The 19788-nt window shown below is 39.8% G+C and overlaps 1 protein-coding gene across 2 annotated transcripts in view; it reads right to left on the bottom strand.

The window, feature by feature from the left end:
* Positions 1-383: 383 nt before the first annotated feature.
* Positions 384-19788, bottom strand: part of SCYL2 (SCY1 like pseudokinase 2) — a 45624-nt gene continuing 26219 nt past the window's right edge. For both annotated transcript variants that reach the window (XM_053255819.1, XM_053255818.1), the window contains exons 12-18: positions 19462-19594; positions 12208-12326; positions 10033-10133; positions 8839-8905; positions 8665-8754; positions 7401-7520; positions 384-5907 (exon numbers count right to left, since the gene is read on the bottom strand). In XM_053255819.1, the coding sequence (XP_053111794.1) occupies positions 5275-5907; positions 7401-7520; positions 8665-8754; positions 8839-8905; positions 10033-10133; positions 12208-12326; positions 19462-19594 (1263 nt within the window). In that variant the 3' untranslated portion in view covers positions 384-5274. The remainder of the gene's footprint in view (positions 5908-7400; positions 7521-8664; positions 8755-8838; positions 8906-10032; positions 10134-12207; positions 12327-19461; positions 19595-19788) is intronic.

The raw sequence follows: 19788 nt of genomic DNA, 5'->3' as shown, positions 1-19788 counted from the left end.
GCCGTATTATCAATAAACGTGAACAGTGAGGCTAAAACTGGAACCCATCAGTCTAGGTTAGACAGAATCACCTCTATAGTAATATAATCGGTTCCAGGGGCTCTGCCTTTTTAAAATTGTCTTACAAGACCTTCTACTTCCGAGCAGGAGACCAAGTCCCATCTTTGTATGCCTCTGTAGTTTTCTATCAGTAACAATGTTCCTGTGATCTACTTTAATTTGCCATAATTTGGAGGAGTTACTAATAGGCAGTATCTGAAGGGTAAAGGGGTTTGCTAATATTCAGTTGTTTACTAGTAAAGTTGAAACACTGGACAACTTGCACATTTTCTTAGTTTCGAGAAGCACTGAATTTTGGAATACAACCCACTCACTTAAAAAGCTGAAAATATGAAAAGTTTTTTTATTTCAATAAAGCAACATCATTCAGGATTTCAAAACTACACAATTTTTCATTCACAGTACAAAGTGGTAAGAATTTATTGTAACCATCACTGTACATTTTACATATTAAGTATTACCAATCTTAAAAGTTGATATAAGAATAGATTTGTTTTGAAGAGCCATTAAGGCCAATAAACCAAAATAGAATGCCATGCTCCAACCATTCTGTTGATCATGAACCACAGTAACACTCGAGTAACATCACCACTTCACACACAATAATGTTAATGCCTTACAGTCTAAACATAAAGTTGTCACTAAAGGAGAGACTGTACTATTAGATTTTAACTATTCTGAACCAGGCCTGAGTTCAATGCATATAAAGCCATTTTGACATTCAACTTCCAACTTGGGAAATCTATACAGTGTTCAGAACTGCCTGAATTTTAGCACTCCAAAGTAAATCACTATTTTATTTATTTATTTTTTACAAGTTTCTGTATGAAGGGACCCATTTGTTTTGAAGATTTAGATGAAGCCAGGACTGGAAACCAAGAAACTATCAAGGTAATAACCTTGGGTATACAGTAAAGTCAATTTCTGTCTGAATGCAGATTGCCACAACAGATCCAGCATATCTGGGTTTCAGATTAATGAAATCACCAATTCATGTGAACGTCAGTATATATTACATTACCAAAAAGACACACATAGGCAATATCCAATAACTGTTTTTAAAAACGGAATTTTTAAAACCTTAAATGGTACAAACTCATCTAAATTCAGAAAATCCACAAAGTCCATTTTGAAACACATGACTGGGAGGTGGACAGCAGTTTTCTTTAGATTGATGTATTCATCTCATGGGTATATAAATAATTTTCCATGTGGAACTTATCTTGAAAAACTGAAAATTGTCACAAATTTGACACTCTCACTGAAATAATCAAGTAACAACAAAACTCATTAGTGTCCAACTGCTTGCCAGTTTTGTGTTTAAGTAAATATATATATGTTTATATATATATTTAAAAAGCAGCAGAAGACTATGTTACTTATATGTTAGTACAAGTTTGAATTTCAGCTTCTTAAAGAATAAAGCTGTCCATATAAATTACAGTATTGCTCTACATCAGGGCTGCACAACTTTGGTCCTCCAGCTGTTGGACTATAACTCCCATTATCCCCAGCCACAGTGGCCAATAGGGATGATGGGAATTGTAGTCTTAACATCTGCAGGAGGGCCTAAGTTCTGCAGCCCTGTTCTAGAGCCACAGATCAAGTTACAGCTTTTATTCTTACCATTGCATTTCTACAAGAGTAGGCTCATTTTATATTGTTATTTTTATGGGGGAAACCATAAGAATTACTCAATATAAAATGTTCCTTCCTTAAGTAGTACTTTCAGATTCCTCTGGGGTGGGAACTGTTCCCATAAGAGACAGAGAAGGTTAGTGGTCTTCCAAATGATCTTTTTTGCAACAGAAGAACTGCAGCAACTAACCTGTACTATCTTTCCAAGGATCACTTGGTATTCTGCCCCCTCCACCAGGACAGTTAACTAGGGAGACAACACTGCTCATGCTCTTTCCTGAGACCAGCAAAAGTTTATTCAGTTAAAATTTCAGTTCATGCTGAGCAAACAGGGTTTGATCACTGTTAAAGAGGAGAAACTTGAAAGTATTTTTAAAAATACTTTGCATCTATTTTTGAAGTCACTTTAGAAATTTGTACCAAGGCATCTATGAAGCTAACAATGGGAATGAGTAGTAGCTTACCTTCAGTAATTAAAATCATACTTTTTTTTTAAATAAGGCCAATTCATCAAGTGTACACTAAAGAATTTACTTTACTTTTATCTTCCTCCACACTACAGGGCTTTTCAACCATCACACTTGTGCTAGTGAACCCTGTCAAGTCTCATAAAAGGTGCTGATAGAGTATAAATTTCCAGTCATAATGAACAGGTGAGTTAGAAAGGAAAGGTAGTGTAGGTACCACTAACATTATCCAAGCATCCTATTGAGCCATAGCAGCTCCTTGGTTTGGCTCACTGTAAAAGGAAGAAAGCTGTAATGACGCTTGTATGCATTCAGGGGTCAGAGAGATTTTTTATCAACAAACTTTATAGGGAATCCAGTCTAAATAGGATGAAACCCATTTAAATATACCACAATTGCCTAAAGAATTGGCCACCTCATAGATGCTAGAGAGGCTAAGCAAACATCTCTGCCAGGAAAACAGTGAAATTTTCCCTTTCCTCACACAACTGTTACATAATTTAAAATCCATATTCTCTCACTTTAACTATCTTTGAAGAAACAAGTTTACTAGAAATTCATTTGATACATAGTGCATGGAGAACAATTCATGTTATATTGAAAGACAATTTTTGTTCCTCTCTGGTATCTTCCAAAAACTAATCACAATGGGCAGCATCCAGATTATGACTAATTTAGGGCAGCATACAGACTACGCTGTATTAAGGAGCAAAAACATTAACACAGAGACATTGTAACTGAGACAACAGTCAGGTACCCAGGTGCTTCACAAACACTTATGCTGAATAGATAGGAAGGGCTGTTGTCCCTCCCATTATTATAAGGTATATTTTGCTTACAGCCTTAGATCATATCAGAATTTCAACTATAAACAAATAATGACAAACAAGACCGGCATTCTTCAATTAGGATCAAAGCTCACACTATATGTAGCACTGAAATAGAGATCTGTATCCACATCACTTCTTGACAGGAATCAGACTAACATTCTCTCCCCTCAATAAGGCTCAATGAAATCATCAAATCTGAAAGTCTACAAACCATTAACAAAGAAGTGTTGTAAGTACCGAAGTCATATTGTTTTGATTTAAGGCAATCCCTAAATGTGGGTATGTGATTTTACAAGCAAACAGCTAATCTTTTTTAAAAAGAAGTTTGCTTTGCACATGCTGTATGAGAGTTTTGTACATCTGAGCTGTCCTCCTCCCCCGCTCGCCCCCGGTGTCTTTGTTTTTAACACTGGGAAAATTGTTCTAAGCCATAAGTGTGAATTCTGGGTTTTAAGAAACCTGGAGACCATACAAAGAACTGCATGTACACTTTTTAACACATTTAATAAACATCATTATGTAGCTTAATAAACAAAATTATGTAGCTAATTAAGCATAGTTCAGTGAGAGTATCAACACCACATAAATAACATGAGTGGAGGTTTTCTTAAACACAATTTTATCACTGGTCCCAAAGATACAAAATAAAAGTACTAAGGCAGCAGCTATAATACAAAGTTCTTATAAGATATATTGAACATTATTACTGCTTAAAATTGGTAATATAATTTAACAAAATACAACTCACATTTACAGCATAAGGCCCTTTGGTTTCTTAAGCAGCAAATGGAAACAAATCAGTGAAAGGCTTTGAAAAATAAAGTGTGTAGGCTTTCTATAAAAAAAGGTAACTAATTCCTTCCTTCTCAAAATAACCAGCTATAGTCCAAAGTATTATGTAAGAAAGGTCCCAAAATTCCTAGGAAAGAAATAGTTAAAGCCCAGTAGAAATAGCTGGCAGGGTAGAGATTCTACCATAAGGTGTACAATATTCCTCTCTTGCTAAGCAGGAGTTACTGCTGCTTCTGGTTTAGGGAAGTGTTTTTGGAGCAATACTTCCAAGATGCAAAAACAAACAAACAAAAAAACCTTGCAAAAACTTCCAGGTCTGCCATTAGAAGAGTTTCCATTCAGATGACTTTGAAAACTATATAGAGAATGGTTTGGACTAAATTAAACAACCTGTTTTAACACACTGCTCCATCATCTTACTTTGTAATGTACTTTCAAATCTAAATAAATCCATTCGAGTCTATTGACTGAATCCATAACAAGTATTATCCGAGGGCTGACAAACTAGTCTCGGAAGCAGCCAGAAGCTGAAGAGGTGCAAGACCATTCCATAACACTTGATGAAAAATTCAGTGTGATGAAAGTAACTTCTAAATTCTAAAGTGATAAAATTTCTTTATAGGATGATCCAAAAAAATTGTTCATTAATTTGCACTTGTATATTTTTAGTGACTAGATATTAAGTATAAACATAAGCATGATTAAGTTATCTTACATTTTGTAGGTAAGATTTTCAAGATCACCATTATGGCTTCTTTTGTACAGGGCTGACATTTTGGCATTTGGAATCAGTAGGCAAGTTACATAGTATGACCACCCAAGCAGTAGTTTTCTGGGACATAAAGAGAATCTCTCTGTGGAAGGAAACCATTCTTTTTCAATATATCTTATTCTCTACTATTGTGGAGTATCTACTTGTTGCGTTAACTATACAGTGATGCAAACTATCTTTATTTCTCCTCAAAACCTTAGTCTTGTATGTTTACAGAACGTTCCATACAAATCATGCATCCAACTACAACCCATCCTATACCAAAATGTATTTAGAACTCAATATCATACCAAATTTGGAAAATACAAGATCAACAGACCAGAGTTTAGCACAGATTTGAAAGTCTTGTGCATTTGGTGAGCCTAACCTATCAGCAACTGCCACCTAACTGCTTATGTTTATTTGTAAGATGCATGTTTATTTGTAGAACTACAGTGGTCAGAAGATAAATTCCTGAAGTTGTGAGGTATGCAGTTTCTGATTTTTCATAACTTTGGGTAGTTGAATTGATACGACCTGACCTCAAAACTGTAAAATTAGGGACAGGGACCATTCAATGCCTAAGAAAAACAAATGCATAGGCAAATAAAGTGTAGTACTAAGTCATCCTGGAAAGAGCTTTTTTTCTTGTCCATTTTGCTAGATGAAGTTTCCTCAAATCAGCTTTTTATCAGACATAAAGAGATGTTAAATAGCTTGCCCAGGATTAAAACTATTACCCAAAGAGGTCTTTTAAGTCATTGCTAGCTGAGCTGCTGCTTGTCATGCTATTTGTTGGCTGTGAGAAGTTCTGAGGATTAAAGAAAGGATTTCCCTGTAAGCCAAAGCCAGATTGTCCCACTACATTCATCTGTGTTCCCAAAACAGAACTGCCGGTACCCTGAGGAGGTACAAACTGATTAAGCCACTGGTTTGTTTTTTGTTGTGACAATTGATTCATGCTAACTTTGGGTTTTTGAGGCCCAAACAGGCTATCTAAAGGAGACATATCAGGTGGCCTGCTTTGCTGTGCTGGCTGTGAAACTGCAGCTGTAGTGCTCATAGGGCTATAAGTTGGCATGTTAGCTGTTGGCAACATATTCATGTTGGCCATTCCAGTGACACCAGCATTACTGAAGAAATTCTGGCTTGCAGTGCCAACCCCCATGCTGAATCCAGAAGGCTGAAATCCCATATTAGCATTTAGTCCATTTCTCTTAGTGCTTTCGGCAGGCGACGAAAACCCCATTCCAATGCCCATAGATGGAACTGAAGAAAAGCTGCTTGAAGAAGGAACTTTAGGTTTGTTGATGGGTTGATTTGTCAATGATGCCATGTTATCTCTCAAAGTATCTGTCAAGTCTTTTGTCTGAAAAGTGCAAAACTTTACTTAAGTTATTTTGTAACAGCACTTGGTATTAACAATAGAGTATAGTTAAAGAACATGTGGCAATACAGAATGCCTATTTTAAGCAGTGGGGATGCTGTTAGACTTCAGCAACCCACCTGTGAACTTACATGAACAAGGTATGTAGTTATTCTGTAGTTTGCTACATTGATTATGGTGGAAACTTAAGATGCATCCACTGTAGCTTGAACATATGGCTATTTCCCCAACCCATCTTACCCCTTTAGCATTTTAAATATCTGGTACTCACTCCAAAACTTTTGTGTCAGTAGGTCTCTACAGTGTTCTTTGCATAGCTACAAACTACATGTTAGCCATCATCCATTTTAGTGTTTCCATATGCCCAATGAGAATAGGAGCAGGGCAAGAACACCATGAAGAAATGCCCTGTCACATGTTTCTTTTAACAAATATTTCCTCCCCTCACACAATATGTCTGTAGCGGCCAGATACTCCTTGTAATGTCTAATTAGCAAGAAGTTGATAGTGTTTGTGTATTTGTCTGAGTCTACACAGTTTGTCTGCATGATCATGGTGGCTGACATCTGTCTAATACAGTGTGTGTGCCCCTAACAGTGGAATGTGCACAGTGTTAGCTTCCAAACCAGGCACTTCTGTGCAAGAATGCAACAATTTGACCCGAAGAAATGCAGTGCTTCTGGAGCACGATGGGAAGTGGCTAAAATGGTTGTACTCTTTTTGCAAAAGCAAAAGTGCAAAAAGTACTTTGCAGAAGTACTGCAAAAGCAGTACGTCTAAAGCCCATGCTTCAGAAGTACTGTGCATGTGATGCTGTTAGGAGCAGGTGCATAACGTTAGTCAGGATGCATTTGATCAGTTTACAAATTGAGATTTATTTATTTATTTAAAAAATTAATATACCGCCCAATCCACAGACTCACAGGGCAGTGTACAAAACAAGGACAGCATCCAAGATGTTTTTAAATATATATATATTTTAAAGGGCAAACACCTGGCTTTTATTATTATGTTACCAGAGTCTCTTTGCTAAATTTTAATTCTGTTCAGTGTTCTTATTTAGTAGTCTAAACTACACCCAGTACAGGTTTTTTTTAAGTGTTGCAACATCTGCAATTATTATAATTTTTGTCAAAAATGCCACGGTGTATATGTGTTTAAAATTTAATATTTGACACCTGCAGCGCTTATGCTGATGCAGTGCTAATGTGTGCATTTCCCCCCCTCCTCCTGTGGAACTATACATAAGGACTGGAGTCCCTGTACTGATATCACTCAACGCTAAGGAGGTTCTGTTTAGCTGTGGCATTTCTGCCTGAAGTTACGGTAATCAAAAACTGTCTTAAAACAACTGCTGTGGGTGCTACCATAACTGCAAAATGACCTGATTCACAAATATTATGAACTCTTATCATCAATTAGTTGCTATAGGACTAAAGACTGTCATGAAGTCTGGTTCAACACTGTATCCATACCTGTTTTACCGGAGCAGCAACTGTGTGAGACTGAGGTTTAAGTGGCTGTTGGCTCTTCAGTTTTTGTGCTTGTTCTTGTTCTTTTGCTAACTTTTGCTTTTCTTCAAGTGTAAGTGATCCCTTTAAAAAACACACACACACACACACACACACACAACACTCATCAGTGGATAGCCTTGGTTTCCAGAGACTTGGAAAGCACCAGATAGCTATTCAATATGAAACTGTTTGAAATAGGCAGGAAAGCCCTGCTAGTAAACATGCTTATGTTTGCAAACCCAATTTCAAGAACAGGGAAATAAACTAAGTAGACAAATGTTACATATTTCACAACACTGATCTGTTAGGAAAGCATCACTTTAATTAAAAAAACAAAACGTGAATTCTTTTTCTAGCCCACCTCAGTCTTCCTACACAACTGCAATGTGCAAGGAACACACATAGATTCTATTATCCTTTGTCACACACCCTTGTCTATTTCACACCTTCCTTCATTCTGGTTTGAGCTGAGGGAATCATATCTTTGTGTTTCTAGCTTCTCCCTTCTCACTGCACTCCCCTCATCAAGCCTTGGTGAGCAATAAATGTGCTGATCATCTTATTCAGCCCACTGAAACACAAACACAGCAGTAGCATGTAGGCTTAACAAGGAAGAGCAGTTCCAGAATTCAGGGGATGATGCATGTTCCTGGTCTCACCCTTCCACTTAAAAAAGGTATTTTTCTAAAAAATATAACTTCCAAATATTAGTCCCTAGCAGTGTTCCTTCTACATCTGTTCCTTCTACATCTGTTCCTTTTTCATCTGTGCGTTGAATGAGTTTTGTTCTGGGCGATAGTATCATGGCAATGTGTGCACACGTGTATTGAGAATCAGGACTTTCTGATTCAACCTGAGTGGACATTAAAAAAACTTGTGCGCATGCACACATGCACATGCCTTGGAGGGAACACCGGTCCCTAGCTACTAAGACCAACCAGGAAACTTTTTCATTAAAGAGCATTGGAGGACTAAGATAGATTTCCACTTTAGCTCTGACACCTCCAAAATGCTAGAGGATGCATATTTTCATCTTACTTATTATCTCACGATTCAATGCAGGGGCGTAGCTAGGGAAGAGGAGGTTGATGTTCACACCTCTCTCTGGCAGAGTGAGGGAGATAATTATGAAAATGGGGGGGGGGTGGAGCTGGGGGCCCTGGGTTCTTTGAACCCTTTTGATTATATCTACACTCCTGATTCAATGATTAATTATTCAATTCACCTTTCTCCGATTTGTCAACAGTCCATTCTCTTTACAATCAGATCCACCAGTCAAGATATCACTCCCTAGATTGTTAAACACTCTGTCAATCTGTTCAAATTAAAACAAATAATTAAATTATGAATATTAACTGACTGGATTTAAATGGCACATAGCTAAACCAATAAAAAGTACCTGATTGCCTGTACTATTGGCTTTCGTTTCATCAGGTATGCTCATTTGATTACCTATATCCAAAGATCTGCAGAACAAAAGTACAATTTTAAAAAGTTTTTAGCAGACAGTCTTGAAATCAATCCAGTAAATAATGCTCAAGCCTCACTAAGACAAAATGAGATGAAAGCAGCTATATTGAGGGTTTTTCTTTCTTTTTCCATCATAATATTTATCCATTAATAAATTTTTTACATCATATCATTTAGTAGCACATTGATAGAAGCTGTGATGATGATTTAGTACAACAGTTCTCAGTATGTGCTTGTATTAAGTACAGGTCACATGGCAGCAATGTCAATTAAAACCTGTATACCTTTCTTCTCTTTGCAACAACCCAAAATGGTTTGCAATATTAATTTTAAAAAAACACCAGCATACACATTCAGTACATAGAGCAAACCAATTAAACAAGCAAAATAAAATAAAAGCCATAGAAATAACTATACAGGATGTAACTAGAAGATCTTCAAACTAAAAAAGGAGTACCTCCACGTATTGCTTAAAGCCATCTATAAAAACTACATCTTATAACATTCTCCTGTCACTCTTCAAATTCTCTATTAAATATAATTGAAAGGGGGGGGGGGAAATCTGTGTTTTATATGATAATTTAATGGTTTCCCAATTTTATTTTTAAACTACAACATGAATCCTTAGATTAGCTTGGTGATTTCATACACCAATTTAATATCTGGATTAGTGGGACACAGTAAAACAGACTCCCTGGACATGAAAAAAATCCAGATTCATAGTTTTTCTCAGTTGCTAAGGCAGGCAAGTAATATCGGGTTTAACGCCACACAGGCTTGTTGTGAGCTTAAAGAGATGTCCTGGACTCCCAGAAGAAACATTGGATGCAAATAACCAATTCACCCACCCCAAATTCTTCAGATATCAGTTTGCAGGTCAGATTTTTGACTCTTCCCAACTTTGACCCAAGACTAGGAACTGGATTTATATTCATGAAGTTAAGAAGCCATCCTATAAGAGCCATAATAGAAAGCTTGCAATTAAAAAGAAAGAAATCTATCGTAGTACAGCACTATTTAGGAACACCTGAATCTTGAGGAAACCTGAAAGATTTCCAGAGAATAAAAATAACGATCTATTCAATTCACTAAGACTACAAGAAATTATGCATACACTACTTACTTTTGTTGTTCTTGCATAATATGAATTTGTTCAAGTTTGGTTTTATGCTCAGCTTCCAATTTACTTAGCATCTCTTTTATGACCGAAATGAAGGAATTAAACTGGAAAAGTAGTATTTTACAACATAAGGATCATTTTAAAAAACAGCTTCCTAATATTCAGCAGTGTACCAACACAAAATTAAGATACCCTGAAATGCATAAAATAGACTTATCGAATAAGGAGCAGTCTATGAGTTCAGTCAGTACATTTAGAATTTATATTGCTTTAAAGAAATGCCACTATGAGCAGATTACAGGATGAGAAAGAATAAGAAAATGTCAGCAAGAGCCAAAAAAGCTAGTTCCATATAGAAAAGAGAGTCTCATTTACTAATTTCTTAAATGCTATAGATTGTACAGCAACTATTATGTCCCCTGACCAAAAGAGAAAGAACACATTTTAGAATGGCAAATGCAGTTCAGTGTAAGTAAGCAAGTGTAAAGTAAGAGATGCACATTTGGGCAAACAATTCAAACTTCACCTATACACTGATGGGGTATGAGCTGGCAGTTGCTGACCAGGAAAAGGATCTTGGGGTTGTGGTGGATAGCTCAGTGAAAGTGTAGACCCAGTGCGTGACAGTTGTAAAGGAGTCTAATTCCATACTAGGGATCATCAGGAAAAGGATTGTAAATAAAACTACCAATATAATAATGCCCTTGTATAAATCTATGGTGCAACTACATTTGGAATACCATCTACAGTTCTGATCACTGCACCTTAAGGAGGATATTATAGAGCCAGAGAAGGTGCAGAGAAGGGCAACCAAAATAATTAGCGAGTTGTAGTGGCTCCCCTATGAGAAAAGACTACAATGTTTTGACCTTTATAGTTTGGAAAGGGGGGGGGCATGGCAGAGGTGATTAAATTATGCACGATGTGGATGAAGTGGATAGAGTTCTTCTCTTTCTCTTATATTTTAATATTATAAGAACCTCTTATAATATTAGAACCTTGGATCATCCAATGAAGCTAAATGCTGGGAGATTAAGGATAGACAAAAGGAAGTACTTCTTTACAAAGTGTTTAGTTAAACTATGGAAGTAGCTGCTGCCGGATGTGGTGATGGGCACCAATCTAGACTATTTTAAAAAGGGATTAGACAGATTCATGGAGGATAGGGCTATAATTGGATACTAGCCTTGGTAGCTGTATATTTATATCACAATTGGAGGTGGCATGCCCCTGAACTCCAGGTGCTAGGGAACACCAAGGGAGGAGGCAGTTGCCTTTTCCCTGCTTGTAGAGATCCCAGATGTACCTGGTTGGCTGCACCAGCGCTGGACTAGATGGACCTTTGGCCTGAACAAGCAGGACTTTTCTTAGGTTCTTTAGAGGGGCAGACAGGAATGTGTTCTAGCTTTTGATTTGTCTTCTAACTTGGGTAATTTACCAGTAAGTTTAAAATCTGTAGCTCAGAAATAGGTAGACAGGGACACAAAGTTCTATATGCAGTGGTCCATGTGAGTGCAAGGCTTTCAGCTCCACCCTGCCAGTAGCAGTTTCCTGAAGGCTGCCGGACCCTTTGGAACAGCAAACTGGAAGGGAAAGACTGGCCAGTCCACCATCCTGTACAAAATCTTTTTGCGTTTAAATATAATCTGAACATAATAGTTTAGTTGAGGGAAGACTGCAAAAAGCCTCTTATTAATCCCTAATTAGTGCAACAGCTAATTTTAAAATAGCCTGAAAACCAGGGAGGTAAATATAGATCCCTTAAGCATTAAAATGTGTACTATTACAAATTTTTATTAATGGAAGATCTTTCACCTCTGGGAGCAATGAAACATCTATTTCTGTTTAACAAGAAAATTAAAATAATTTGTCACAAATATTTGTCACTGTCTAAGAGTTTGACAGTAGCTGAGGATTCATGGAGTGAATCAATTAACACTGCACTTAAGATCCCAAGAACATATGATATTTAACGGGACCAATGGAAAAAAATGTTCACTGTAATTATGTAGACCTGCAACTAACACCAGCAATTACTTTATCATAGTATGATTTAGTGTCACACAAAAAGTCTGTGACAAAAAGTATGCATACTTGTCTTCAGCTTCATTCTTTAAAACAAATCCCAATGACAAAAATGCTTAGGACTGAGGTAGAATATAAGAATGTTAATCTTACCTGATTGAGATTTAAATTGTTCTCAATGCTAAGAGGAATCAGATGTGGAAGCACCTTTCCCGCAAGTTGCTCTTTTGTAATTCCCAGCTTCTTGTGACTAAATGTACATTTGTAAATACCTGTTAGAAAACATTAAACATGACTGTTCAGCTATGGATCTTGCTATTTTAATGTGCTATTATTTTACAAGTGGACCTTGATATACGTGTATCCATGGTCGGGTGATTGATACCCGACCTTGGTACACATGTTTAAAAAACGGCCCACAAGGGGTTAATTCCATGTATCTGTGGGTTGGAGGCAGCCAGAAATGACTACAGAGGTCATTTCCAGCCACCATTTTGTGAAACAGAGGCATTTTGTGGCTCATTTATTTGAACACCCCCCCCCACCAAAAATACTTTAAAAAGGACTATTTCTGACTTCTAGGTACATTGCTGGAGGCCCAAAAAGTAGAGCAGGGCACTTTATTTTGCAATTTCAAACCTTCCCTCCCCCCACCCCAGTTTTTGGGCAATTTGGGGACCTCTGCGAACCTAACTCCTGCAATCCCATTGCCCCAATGGCTCAGTATTTGCGGTTTTCATATCTGTAGTAATTGCGGAGAATGAAACCCCTGAGAATACTGAGGTTCTCCTGTATACTCTTTACTATATAGTTTGGAAATATACTAGCTTCAGTGGAAAAAAGTGTGTCTCACCGACATACCAGTTCACAGTTTACATTAAAAAAAAAGAAGAAAAGAAAATCTCAAGTACATAAGCACTTGACTCCAATGAAGATTCCAAGACTACAGCAAGAGTAACAAATGTAATATTAAAACCAATAATCAGCAGCATCCAGGCTAAGTTAGTTCTGATGAAATCTTAATGAAATTAATAGAACATAAGTTAGTAATGACTAACTTGTCTTACTGAAATTAATGTTGCTTAATCATAACCAACTAGTCTGGATGGTGCCCTATAAGTTTATCACTTGATTACAAAGGAACAGTTCAGGGTGAATTGTTTAGATGACAGAGCAAAGGAAAAACACATAGGAAAAAATGCTATTCATTGGATGTAGGATCTAGAAAAGTTGTACCTCAAAACAGATAGTACAGGGGCTTATAAATATCCAGCTTTTTTTCCTTTTATAGATAAAGAGAAATGGGCTAGATCAGGTAGGCAATGTGTGGCTCTCCAGATGTTGTTGAACTACAACTCCCATCATCCCCAGCTGTAATAAATTCTGGCTGGGGTGACAGAAGTTGTAGCTTAGCAACATCTGGAGAGCTGCACATTGCCTACCCCTGACATTAGGAATGGTTCAGCGGGTCAAGTGTAATTGGTGGGGGGCAAAAAGCGACACCTATAACAGCAGGTCCTTACCTGCTCCACTGATGCTCCACCCAGCTTCCTGTTGTGGCACGCCCCCCCCATCAGCCTGCGTGCAGCAGTGCTCCCCACATCAGCCTACACGTGGTGCCAGCACACAGCTGCTGCGCATGCACAGAGGCCATGTGGATGCCACTGCCATGCCACCACCATGCACAAGCTGATGGGAACAGGTGAGAGGACGTGGGCAGGAAGGTGGAGTGGCTGGTTTATAAGAACAACATTTCCTTGTCAGAGCACCTGCCTATATTGAGTGTGTGTACTTGAGTTTTGGGACCAGGGATAGATTGGGACTTCTGTTCGTGTACTAATCACTCCGTTGCCCAACAGAATCCATAACTGAGCTGTCAGATTTGGTTGCAGAGTTGGCACTGGAGACACCCAGGTTGATGGAAGTGGGTGACTTCAATGTTCACTTTGGGACTGAATTGTCAGGAGCAGCTTGGGAGTTAGTAGCAGCCATGACAACTATAGGCCTTTCCCGAATGTTCTTGGGTCCGATACATATTGCTGGTCAAACACTCAATTTGGTTTTTTGTTCTGATCAGGGTGATATTCTGTGGGTGGGGACTCCTATGATCTCCCCATTGTCATGGACGGCCACCACTGGTTAAGGTTCAATTTGCAGCCGCTAGTAATCTCTGCAGGGCTGCATGGTCTATTAGGATTGTCCGCCTGAGATGGCTATTGGATCCAATAAGATTCCAAGAAACCTTGTAGGGTTTTAATGTTGGCTCTGCCAGTGATCTTAATGACACCCTGGTCGAAAATTGGAATAAATGAGCTCACTAGGGTGATAAGACTTTATTGCTCCTAAGCATCCACTCCAACCTGCTTCTAAATTAGTTCTATGTTATACGCAAGAACTACAGGAGTGAAGTGGCTAGGTAGAAGACTAGAGTGCAAATAGAGAAGGACTCTACTCGAATCCGACAGATTGCAGCACAGAGCACAGTTGAAGACCTATGCTCTGGCAATACATGCAGCAAAGAAGCCATTCTTTGCTGCACGTTTGACCACTCCCCTCTTTCACACTCTGCGGTGAAGCCGAGGGCAGAGTTGTGTGCCTGGCCCCATCAACAGGCATGGGGCCTACCACCCCCCACGGCATGTGATGGTGGCTGGCCAATGGGAGCGGCTGCTTAAGCGGCTGACTCCCTTCACTCTGGGTCAAGACTCCCACCCGCTCATCCTGTTTCAGTGAGGGTCATCCGGTCGCCTTTTTGGGGCCAAGTAGGAATTTTTGGGGTCACACCTGATTGACTTTGGGGGTGGCCTTTTTTCACCTACTTCTCACTGATTCTCCCAGTAGGGTTTCATTGTTTGGGATGTTCTGACACTTTGCAGGTAAATGCAGGTTGGGGTAGGTTGTCTTGTATTGGTGTTTGACTGGAGGAATGATTAAGGCGAGTGGGAACAGCGCTTGCAGGTTTTGCAGCCCTTGAGCTGGGATCTGCTCCTACTCAGAGGCTGCTGGCAGGGCCTATCATTCAGTGTTTTGCAGCGTGGGTGGGGTGGGGTGGGGCTGGCCTCCCCTCAGCGTGGATAAGACCTTGTGGTGGTGAGGATGTCTAGACCTGGAGCTGGGCTGAATCAACACTCAGTCCTTTGCCTACAGTGGGCAGTCCTCCTTATGAGGCTGACCCACATGGGTGGTACCCACATTCTATCTGGTATTTTCCTCGTTGCAGGTTAATTGTAAATTTAATTAATAAAGGTGGCCCCGGTTCTTCCAGTCTTATGTGTCCTGTCATTATTGGGGCCTGGGTGTGCAATGCATCCACAGGTTCATGTCCAGTGGAATTATCAAGGTTGGTGGGGAACTTAAACAGGTCCCTTCCACTCTGCCTTTGGAGCTATCAGTTAACTGCTGTGAAGCTTTTAATGAGTTTTTGTGGACAAAAATCTCTTGTATTCGAATCCAACCTGGATTCCATTGTTGGTGCAGAGTCTTTAGCGGAGATATCCAGTAACTCCTCATGTTAAATTGGATTATTTTCAGTTTGTGACTCCTGAGGATGTGGACAAGATGCTTGGAACTGTGCATCCTACCACCTGTTCTCTTGACCCTTGTCCAACATGGCTTTTCTTATTAAGCAGGGAGATTGTTGGAGAGGGCCTGGTTTTGATCATAAATGCTTCTCTGAGGGAAGATAGGATGCCTCCTTGTTTAAACGAGGCAATTATTAGACCACTTTAAAAGAAGCCTACACTGGGTCCCTCAGAGTTAGGCAATTATAGGCCTATCCCCTATTTCTGTGGTTAACCAAAGTGATTGAGAAGGTGGTGCCTCTCAACTCCAGGCAGTCTTGGATGAAACAGATTATCTAGACCGATTTCAAACTGGATTTCGGGCAGGTTATGGGGTGGAGACTGACTTGATTGGCCTGATGGATGATGTCTCCAAAGGGGCATTGACAGAGTGAGTGTGTTAGTATTTTTGGATCTCTCAGTGGCTTTTGATACCATCAAGCATGGTATCCTTCTGAATCACTGGGGGGACTGGGTATAGGGGGCACTGCTTTGCAGTGGTTCCGCTCATATCTCTTGAGTAGATTTCAGAAAGTGTTACTTGGAGACTGCTGCTCTACGAAGTGAGAGCTTTTGTATGCTGTTTCAAATGTTTTTTAATATCTACATGAAACCACTGGGGAGATCATCAGGGGATTTGGTGCAGAGTGTTATCCGTATACTGATAACACTCAAATCTATTTCTCCACATCAGCTTCATCAGGCAATGGCATAACTTCCCTAAATGCCTGCCTTAAGGCAGTAATGGGCTAGATGAGTTATAACAAACTGAGGCTGAGTGCAAACAAGATGGAGGTGATCATTGTAGGAAGCCACAGTTCCGGAAAAGGGATGGATCTGCTGGTTTGGGATGGTGTTACACTCCCCCAGAAGGTACAAGTTGGCAGTTTAGGAGTACTTCTGTACCCAACCCTCTATCTGATATCTCAGGTGGAAGTGGTTGCCAGGAGTCCTTTCTATCAGCTTTGACTGATTCGTCAACTGCACCCTTTTCTGGAAATGAGTGACCTTAAGAAAGGGATGCACATGTTGGTAACCTCCAAGCTTGACTACTGCAATGCAATCTATGTAGGGCTGTCTTTGTACATAGTCCAGAAATTGCAATCGGTGCAGAACACTGCTGCCAAATTGGTCTCAAGGACATCCCAAAGAGACCGTATCACTCCAGTTTTAAAAGAACTACACTGGCTACCAACAGGTTTCCGGGCAAAATACAAAGTGCTGGTTATTCATCTGGTGACAACTCAAAGGGAAGCCTTCTCTGTAGTTGCCCCAGAACTGTGGAACACATTTCCTGCTGAGATTAGAGCTGCTCCATCCCTGTTGGCTTTTAGGAAACAACTAAAGACACATCTCTTCAGCCAAGCTTTTTGGCTATTTGGCAGTTTTTATAGATATTTTAATTTGATATTTTATAGGATTTAACTGTTAGAATTGTTTTGTTTGTCTACTGCTGAAAACTGACTATAGACTTGGGTAGTGGACATACCCATATATTTAAATATGTTAAATAAAATGAATGGGGGGTATCGTGTAAGAGCTTATGCGGGGCACCACACTTGATCTGCTGAACCAGTTTGGCTTCAAACCAGTGAACGAATCAAAGTCTGTGCACATCCTTACCAGAATTCCTTGCTATGCTACATTAAACATTCAATGTGGATGCTGTTATGATTTTGGGATATTAGGGGTATAAAACCAAAGGCTAAAGTCATTATTTCTGCAATTGCACATATGAATATGAACTTGAAAACCCTTTACAGATTATTACTAAACTGAAAGGAGATCAGAAAATGTTGGGATATTAAAATAAAATATATGTCAGAGTTGAGAACTAACTTTGATATTTGTCACTTAGCATCTAAGGATCAGGAAGTATTTGAGAAAGCGAAGTGTAATTCCAAATGATGGTTGACACTGAGATTAATGTCATACACACAGAAGAAAGTTTTGTGCATGCCATGGGGAAAGGAATTTTTTTTGCCAATACGATTCTTGCCTGCTGGATAAGGCAAAAACCTGCCCAAAGGCCATCTAGTCCAGCATCCTGTTTTACACAGTGGCCCACAGGCAAGAGGTGAGGGCATGCTCTCTCTATTGCTGTTGCTTCCGTGCAACTGGTATTTAGAGGCATATTGCCTCTGAGGCTGGAGATGGCCTATAGCCCTCAGACTAGTAGCCATTGATAGACCTGTCCTCCATGAATTTGTCTAAGCCCCATTTAAAGCTGGTGGCCATCACCAGTGGTAGAACCAGGAAATGGAGGCCCAGGTTCTTTCCTAACCCTGGTGGCCCCACCGTGTGCACTAGTGATGCCCATTCCGTGTGACATCACACACAAAAAGGGTGTGGCCAGGTCTCTGGAGGACCCGTGCAGGCCCTCCAGAGCGAATTTCCAGTCAGCTTTTGCTGGCTGGGAATGAACTCAAGAGGGCTCATGCAGCCCTTCTGTGGCTCATGGTCAAGTTATATGAATCCCTCAGGTCAATGGTGGTTCTGCCAAGGATCAGCCATCACCACATCCTGCGAGAAAGAATTCCATAGAGTATGTGCTGGGTGAAAAGGTACTTCCTTTTGTTTGTCCGAAATTTCTTGACAATCAGTTTCATGGGATCTCGTTCTAACGTTATGAAAGAGGGAGAATAATTTCTCCGTTCACTCTCTCTACTCCATGCTTAGTTTTATTCACCTATATCAAGTCTCCCCATATAGGGGTGTAACTACTATTAGGCAAGGGGAGGTGGCTGCCTGGGGGCCCCCACGCCTCGAGGGGCCCCCCAGAGGCAAGTCACATGACAATATATTGTGAAGTGTGTGTGTGTGTATCTCGGCGAGGGGCCCATTTTAAAATTTTGTCTCTGGGCCCACTCCAGCCTTGTTACGCCCCTGTCCCCATAGTAGCCTCTTTTACGAGCTAAAAAGCCCCAGATGCTGTAGCCTTGCCTCATAAGGAAGGTGCTTCAGGCCCCTGACTGTCTGAGTTGCCCTCTTCTGCACCTTTTCCAGTTCTACAATGTCCTTCTTAAGATATGGTGACCAGAACTATACACAGTACTCCAAATGTGGCTGCACCATAGATTTGTATAAGGGCATTATATTATTAGCATTTTTTATTTTCAATCCCCTTCATAATGATCCCTAGCATGGAATTTGCCTTCTTCACAGCTGTCGCGCACTGAGTTGACACTTTAAACAAGCTGTCCACCACAACCCCAAGATTCATCTCCTGGTCAGTCACTGACAGCTTAGAACCCAACAGTGTGCATGTGAAGTTGGGGTTTCCCTCTCCAGCGCTCCGAGCCTTCCCAAATTATGTGTCTGAAGGTCGTGGGACCTTCAGGGACATACTTTTGAGAGGTATAGGTGACTGCAGGAGAATATGAGTGAAAATCTCACCTCCTCCACTGCACATGCAAACTAGATATGGTAATTGCTTTACAGCAAGTCAAAACACTGGTCCATCTAGCTCAGTATTCTCTGCTCTGACTGGTAGGGACTCTTCAGAGTTTCAGACAGGAATTTTCCTTATTTCTACGTGGAGATGCCAGAGATAGCACCTGGGACATTCTGCATGCTAAGCCGATGCTCTATCACTGAGCTATGACCCCATCCCAATTCTTCCATGCGCACAGCATTAGTCTGGATGTCTGTCATATATGGAGAACCCAGTGTACATTTGGTATTTAACCAGACCAATGAGTAGATTGGTTTTTGTAAGCCATCTCATACACTGTTGGAAAGGCAAGATATAATTTAAATAAATATTATTGCCTATGGAAACACACACACACCCCATTACCATATACTGCAACTATTACAGATAGCACAACAACAAAAAGATTGTTACCTAGAATTCCCATAAGGACTGCAGGTTCCTTGGAAGGAATTTGTTGCAAAAAAGGCAGAATGTCATCAAGTACAAACCACTTATCCAAGTATTCCAAAATCTTTCCCAAGCAGACTAAGGAATTTACACGGACCTAATAAAAATGGAAATAAACTCAAAACTATACTTGTATAAAATGTGGAGAAGACTTTCAGACATTTGCAGGGCAAGAACCCACCTATCCCTCTTTACCTGGGTTCAGGGTTGCATGCAACCTTTGCCAGTAGGAATGCTCCTAATCTTGCTATGTGAACCCTGGTTAGCTTGCATATAATGCTGAATCCTGGT

Source organism: Hemicordylus capensis, chromosome 5 (genome assembly GCF_027244095.1).
Source record: "Hemicordylus capensis ecotype Gifberg chromosome 5, rHemCap1.1.pri, whole genome shotgun sequence".
Taxonomy (NCBI): domain Eukaryota; kingdom Metazoa; phylum Chordata; class Lepidosauria; order Squamata; family Cordylidae; genus Hemicordylus; species Hemicordylus capensis.
Note: the sequence above shows the minus strand (reverse complement) of the source record. Positions and strands in the feature narration are given on the sequence as shown.